The sequence below is a fragment of the Pholis gunnellus genome (assembly GCF_910591455.1).
Source record: "Pholis gunnellus genome assembly, chromosome: 1".
Classification (NCBI taxonomy): domain Eukaryota; kingdom Metazoa; phylum Chordata; class Actinopteri; order Perciformes; family Pholidae; genus Pholis; species Pholis gunnellus.
Window position 1 is genome coordinate 19,184,651 of NC_136528.1, and position 7,045 is coordinate 19,191,695.

The window sequence follows — 7,045 nt, forward strand, 5'->3', positions numbered from 1 at the left end:
AAGGGATAGTTGATATTTACTACCTGTCATCTTTTCATATTCACTCAAGTGTCATATCGCCAACCAAAAAACAGTACAGGAATGCATATGTGAATATACTCCTGTAGAGGGCACAGCTCGTCTGTAGCTTCTCTACGTCACTGTGCGTGAACGTTGTGTCCATCACAGGTCACAAATAGCAATCCTAGTCAGATGAGTTAGATGATGTATAGTAATGGGAAAAAGGTTAGAATGTATATTTTAACCATTTTTACAATTAATATATATTTTTAATTTATCATAACTGACAATTTTGACTTGATTACATCTTAAGGATTGCTGTAAATAAGCCTTTAACAACATCAGAAAACGTTAAAAACTAGAGATAGCAGGTTAATCCTGATAATTTTTTCAACATCTTTTCCAGTGGAGATCAGTTTTCTTTCACTGATTAACGAGATACAAATTAAGCTGCTCAAACAGAGAGGAAGTGCACACCAAATTAGGTAAAGGGATAATAGTGTGGTCACATTTTTCTTAAAGTCTCTTTTTCCTGATTGGCTCCTGAAGAGTAAACCCAACATTCCTCAGCAGTTCTCTGCAGCAGATTTTCCAACTGCCAACTGTGGTCATTCTCTCACCTGGAGTCTCTGCTCGCACTCAGTTCATACTGCCTGCGACTTCTAACACATTTGAGGACTGATCGTCGACGTGTTGGTTTGGATCAGTGGAAAGATGATTGCTGCGATTGTCATCACCTTGTTGTGTTTCTGCTCGCTCCATCCTACTTTTGGACAGGTGAGTGAACTCAATGACACAGGCTAATGCAGCTGGAATAAGTTGAAAGCCCTGACACATGCTCACAAAGAGAGTTCTATTGTATCTATTGAACTGATTACAATATGCCTCTTAATAACTATCGTGTATAGCTTGAAAGGCAAAAACAGTTTAAATCTATCCTTTCTTAGAACAGCTCTTACTGTGAGTGTCCTTGCTTGGCATCACAGAAAAGATTTTTGACAAAGCAAACCTTGAGTCACCTTCACTTTGCATTCAAGCTTCAGAAACAAAAACCTAGAGGCAGTGAATGGATGCACTCAATATATCTATGCTTTGCTTCAATGCAACCCTGCTAAATGTTTCCAAAAAGCCACATCTTTTTGTGACTGACTCTCCGTAGGCCTTTGCATGCTTGTCTTTGTTTGTGCATGTGTGTGTGTGTGTTACTGAGAGATGGCCATCATGCTTTGCTGTGTTTGTGAATGTGTGAAGTTGGTGTTTAAAGTTGCATTTCAGTGTTTCAAAGGGATATTAATCTGTAGATTTAATAGTACTGTACTGTCATCTTGAGCTCCAGAACTGCATGCCACCTACACACCCAGTTAAAATGAAGCCATGTGAAATGTTGCTTAGCACAGGCAGAAAGAGGCCTTTGATAACTACACTATAAACACCAGCTACCCCTCCCAGCTGACTGAAGCCTGTCCAAACCCTAGTTCTTTCCAAATCAGAAAGGTGTTTTCAGCAAATATTGACTCTTCTTACATAACCCTGGCTGGACGAAAACACTAATTGGTTGTCTGAAAACATGCATGAGAGGACAGGGCAGAAGGCGTAGAATGACGCTGTTGAAGAGGACGTGGACAGAAAACAAGTCAGAGCCACTCCCTCGTCCCTGCCGCCAATAGAAAGGGAGGTTGTAACAGAGGTAATGTTTATGCTGAGGGCGTTCATACCCGACAGACTGACCCCGAAACTCTAAATCCACCACATCATAAAGAGCAAGTTAGCTTTCGCTGATTTCATCCCCTCTCCTAAAAGGACACATGGCAGTTACATAACTTTATGTAATGAAGCTTTTAAACATCCAGACGGGGTCATGCGTGAAAACCACATCACAAGAATAGTGACCTTTCAGAGACTGTTCCTGTGTTTATGACTGAGTTACAGTATGGCTTTTCTTTGAGAGAAGGAGGTCCCTGCTTGCAAATACTTACTTTGGCCAAACATACTGTGATCCTACTGCATTTACTGGCTCATATAACAGCCCAGCATCTGTACTGCAGGTCTTCAAGGGCAGTATTTCAGCCGACGCGTTTGTTTACATGCAGTGAAGGTGATTGTTTATTCAAGTTTTGTTTAGAGTCATGATTTAATTTCATAGTGTAATTTAAATTTAAATTAAACCATCTACTTGCACATTTGAGTAATAAAGCAATAGATTTATTTTGTATTTTGGTTGGGTAACCTCAGGTATGAACGTTTTAGGTAGTTCATTATGCACACAGTATTCTCACAAAATAAAAACATGCAGGTGTAATCTATCTGAGGTATAATCTGGTGGCTACATTTTCAATCATAAACAGAATTGCGGTCAGAAAGAAAGTGCAACATGATTGAGTGTGATGAAATGGAGAATGTGTGGTAACTATAGAAAGCTTTTTAAAGGTAAGTATTTTTTTTTAACTCAGACACAAAAATAAAGATCTTTCGATCGTAAAAATATCTTTAACATCGTTTTGAGTCTTGTGAATGAATGGAAAGTTAGTTCTCTGACTAATACATCAACAACCCCACTGGCTTGTGGTCTTGCGTTCTCTTTTTCCATGTCGACAAATATTTATTTTTCAATTTATAGCTTTTCTGTATTCTTAAATTCAGCAAAACAGCATTCCTTTTTAAGAAAACTTATAAGAGATTATAAAAAAATTGTGTTTCTGTATATCTTCAAGATCCAAATAGTAAAACTATGTATAATGCAATACACTCTTTAGCGCTACTGTGGTTTAGAAGAATATAGTGTTAACACAAATCATAATGTTCTCAAAATCATTGAATGAAAGTGCTTACCATTATGTGGCTACACTTACTTGTAAAACATAAATAAATAGAAAATAAAAATGGGAAAATTTGACATACTTGTCAGTGAATTATAGCTTTTAAAAAGTTGTTGTGAAATATTCATCAACACTTAATGACATTAGTCATCCTCTCTATTTTTGTTCCAGGACTGTCCGAGTAGACAGGAAATACAGGGCTCTCTGAAGCAGGTCCAGAAGCTTCTCTCAACCCAAGAAGCCTCGTACTTGCAGAGTCTTCGCAACCTGAAGAAGAAAATAAACCTGTTGCAAAGCAGCACTGGGAAGCAGATCACAAGATCCATCAACAGTAAGCAAAACCCTAAGAAAGACAGATTTATGCAAATGGTAGATGTGGAAATATCGGCCTTTCTGCTTCTTTATCACCTTCAGGTACCTGCCCGAAACTGGACGTGCCCATCAATGGAAGGAAACTCGGCAAGTCACACGGCGTGGGCCACGAGGTTCACGTTGTGTGTGACCCTGGATATGAACTTGTGGGATCAGAGAGCAGGGTTTGTCAGGAGAGCTTGACCTGGAGCGTCCAGCAGCCTACCTGCCGAGGTGACAGACCAGCGCTAATGATCTTCAGCTACCTGGCCTCACTGTGATGATCACTTTCTCCACTTCCTCCTCCTCATCCTCATCCTCTTCCCACCAGAGTCTCTCCTCTTCTTCACCCTGACCATCCCTCATCCTGTTATCTAACCCACTGATCACTACAACCCTGTCATCGTCCTTTTGTAACCTTCCCCTCTCCTCCTCTCTATTGCCATTCCTCTTTTTGTGCTTCATGCTTGTCACCAACGTTTTTCTATGTAGAGATACATTTCATGTGTGACCCATGATCATATTTCCTCTTTGTGTACTCTGGATGTTGTCCAGAGAGCTTATTGAATGCTGCGACATGTGATATTCCAACCTGTATGTTCTCTGACAGCTCACTGACTTTAAGATAACAGCTCAAAGGCTGTTTGATCAAGACAGGGTTTCCGATACTAACATTAACTCATCTGCTCCATTGTTTCCTTATTCACTCTCTAACATGCATATGCAATGATATCACATCCGCTTATCTTCATGCATCAAAGATATTCGGTCGCATATGTCCTTGTATCTCTAGAAGGTTCAAATGTAGCAATGTAGTCTCCTTATACAACTTCCTGTCTGTCTTTTCCCTCAGACATCAATGAGTGTGCCTCCTCTCCGTGCCTGAATGGCGGGACGTGTGTGGATGAAGTGAACCAGTTCTCTTGTGTCTGTGCCAAAGGCTGGGCCGGAGTGACCTGTCAGAGCCCCGTGCCGACATGTAAGTATAAAGCTGTTGTGCAGTTCAGATACCTGGGGTTTGGCCCTCGGGTTGCAACAAACATTTTGATACCTTATTATTAGCAGATGCATATTACAAATAAACATAGACAGCCCTTTACTGCAGAGCTTATTTTTATAGGCTAGTATCCGAATCCTCCCTGTCTGCTAAAGGTGATTTCATTGACCGGTTGTTTGGCTATCCATCAAAAGCCAGTGCTGCATATATACCACAAAGTGGGTTTTATTAAATTCCAGCCAGAAATCCAAGACAACGCTGGGTGAGTGGCAGTGCTCTGCTCCCTGATGTAGATTGACGACTGTTAATCTCTGGAGCCCAGTTTGTTGCTTTTTTATCTAATTGATATTTACATGCAAACATACTGTTTTTTTAAGATCTATTGCTCATTAGATAATGGCTCTATTTATTCTTTTGGGCAACCTACAACTCATTATGTCACAATTATGACTTGACACACTCACTCACTTCATCCCTTATGAGATCTACTATGTGAGGCGTTTCAGAGCCTTCTCTCATGGGTTCATGGTGACGAATCAGCTAAAAACTATATATACCGACTCCTACACTGTATTTTTGAGGCCAATATCAATATTTGAGCATTTAGAAATTCGGATAATGTCTGATACTAATATATTGCCTTTTTTTTTTTTTACATAAAAACCTAATATATTCAAACATTTTAGAATGATTCATTAAATTACTTAAGTAAATAATTCGACAATAACATGTACAGAATAGGACAGTAGACACAAAAAAATGACTTGACATCACATGTTATATGTGCATTAAGACTAAGTGACACAAACATCTTCACATGGTGATTTTGACCGAATTTCTGTGGACAATATAATTGTCCCAAACCTTGCAAAAAAAGATTTATAAACAGCTCACCTGTTCAACAACCCCAATTGAATTGAAAACATACAGATGTTGCATTTTGGAGGCTTGTCATGACATGATGTTACATTTGTAATTAGATTATGGCATTGGACTGAAAAAGGCAACTTTGAAATAACTGCAAATATTACAGTAGATAATGAAAACACTTACCATTTCTCTTTCCTGTCTTTCTCATTCAGTCTTTGTCACCATGACAAACACTTCTGCCGCCACCTCCCCAGCCATTGCGGCGGCTGCCACCCTGCCGGGTGCCACCATGGGGCCTTTTGTTCGTCCATCACGTTGCACTATAATGCAGGGGACCACCCACTGCACCTGTGAGCCAGGATACACCATCTCTGGCAGGGACAGCAACACTTGCACTGGTAGGACTAATACCTCCCCTGTAACCATTTCCCCCCCCACGTGGAATGCTAACTGTGTGTGCGTGTTCTTCACATTTAGATATAGATGAATGTGAGCTGTTCCATAATGGCCAGGCTGGGAGACTGTGTTTACATGCTTGTGTTAACACACCTGGAGGCTACCGCTGTTCATGTCCTATCGGATACAATGTGACCCGCGATGGACGCAGCTGTAAAGGTATGTTTTTATTTTTCTGTATTTGCTGTCGCTTTTTATTTTCTTAATTTCAAAGTTTTCCACAAGATAGTTTCCGATATTCCCCCTACTGGCCAGGGGCCAATTAAGAGTAGTGAGTGAGGAGAAAGCAGGCAGTTAATTAATGATCTCCCAAATAACTTTTCTGTATGTGTAAATGTCTTACTGTATTTATCTTTCCTCACAGACATTGATGAGTGTGCCACCAGACAAAACAACTGCACAAAGGACCAAATGTGCATTAACACGTACGGTGGTTTCCAGTGTGTCCGTGTGGACTGCCCCAAAATCCCTAACGCTACATATGTCAAGACGTCGCCTATGTGAGCATCCTGAATTTTTTTTTCATCCAAAACAGGTTACTTCCCCAATGTATAAATAATAGTGATTTTTTGCACTTGAATAAGTAGATACGGGGATGCAGTTTTAGACCACATATACACTTTGACACTAGTCTGACTCCATAGATTAAAAAGCATTTCTCACTCCTGGATTAACTTTTTTTCCAGGCGTTGTGAACGTAACCCCTGTCCTGTGGACAACAAGGCATGTTCCCAGACACCAAACTCCTACTCCTACCATTACATGGCTATCGTGTCCAACCTGTCAGCTCCTCGTGTCATGTTCAGGGTCTCAGCATTACGTCCAATTGGAGACACGCTTCGCTTCTCCCTGCTGGGGGGAAGGCAAGCTCGGCGCCACTTCACAGTTCAGCGTTCAGACCGTGTGACAGGTCAGCTGATGCTGGTGAGCCCAGTGCAGGGCCCTGCCACACTGGAAGCAGAAGTGGAGATGAGCGAGCTGGAGAAACGAGTCCAGCTGGGGAGGTACATCACCAAAGTCACCATGTTTGTTTCCCAGTATGAGTTCTAGAGAGTGAAGGATGAAGGTGGAAACATACAGCACAAAGGCCAAACAGAAGTCTGGTTTGGATTTAAGAACTCTTGACAATCTGATGTTTTGTGGTGACTATCTTTAATTAAAGTGTGCTGTTGTTAAATAAGTTGCTGCAGCCAAGTCTCCTGTAGTGAAGTCATCATGAACGAGCATACTGACTCTAACGTGATGGAAGGATAAACACCTGTCTTGCACAGCTGCGTGCAATACATGTTTTAGAATATGGGTGATGTATCTTTGTGTTGCTTTCACTAAAAGAGCAAGAGTTTTGTATGGATGAACTGAAACATATTTATTGCACAAATATAGAAATGAGTGTCGGAGATATAAAAAGTGAATGACATGATGTAGCAAAGAGGGAAACAGTATTCAACTGGAGGAACTAGAAAATGTGGACAGTCCATCTTGAAAGAAAGTGCTATTTTTGTAATTGACAGTCCTGCTATGTTGACATTTATATTATGTATACTGGACATGTAGT

The 7,045-nt window shown here is 40.6% G+C and overlaps 1 protein-coding gene across 1 annotated transcript; it reads left to right on the top strand.

Moving 5' to 3' along the window:
• Positions 1-714: 714 nt before the first annotated feature.
• Positions 715-6,540, top strand: LOC306713893 (fibulin-7; the record flags this gene model as incomplete). The annotated part of the gene is made up of 8 exons (XM_079183734.1): positions 715-777; positions 2,988-3,147; positions 3,231-3,401; positions 4,021-4,146; positions 5,247-5,432; positions 5,512-5,649; positions 5,855-5,990; positions 6,177-6,540. The coding sequence occupies 8 exons, from the start codon at positions 715-717 to the stop codon at positions 6,538-6,540; spliced, it is 1,344 nt and encodes a 447-aa protein (XP_079039860.1).
• Between the last annotated feature and the right edge of the window lie 505 nt (positions 6,541-7,045).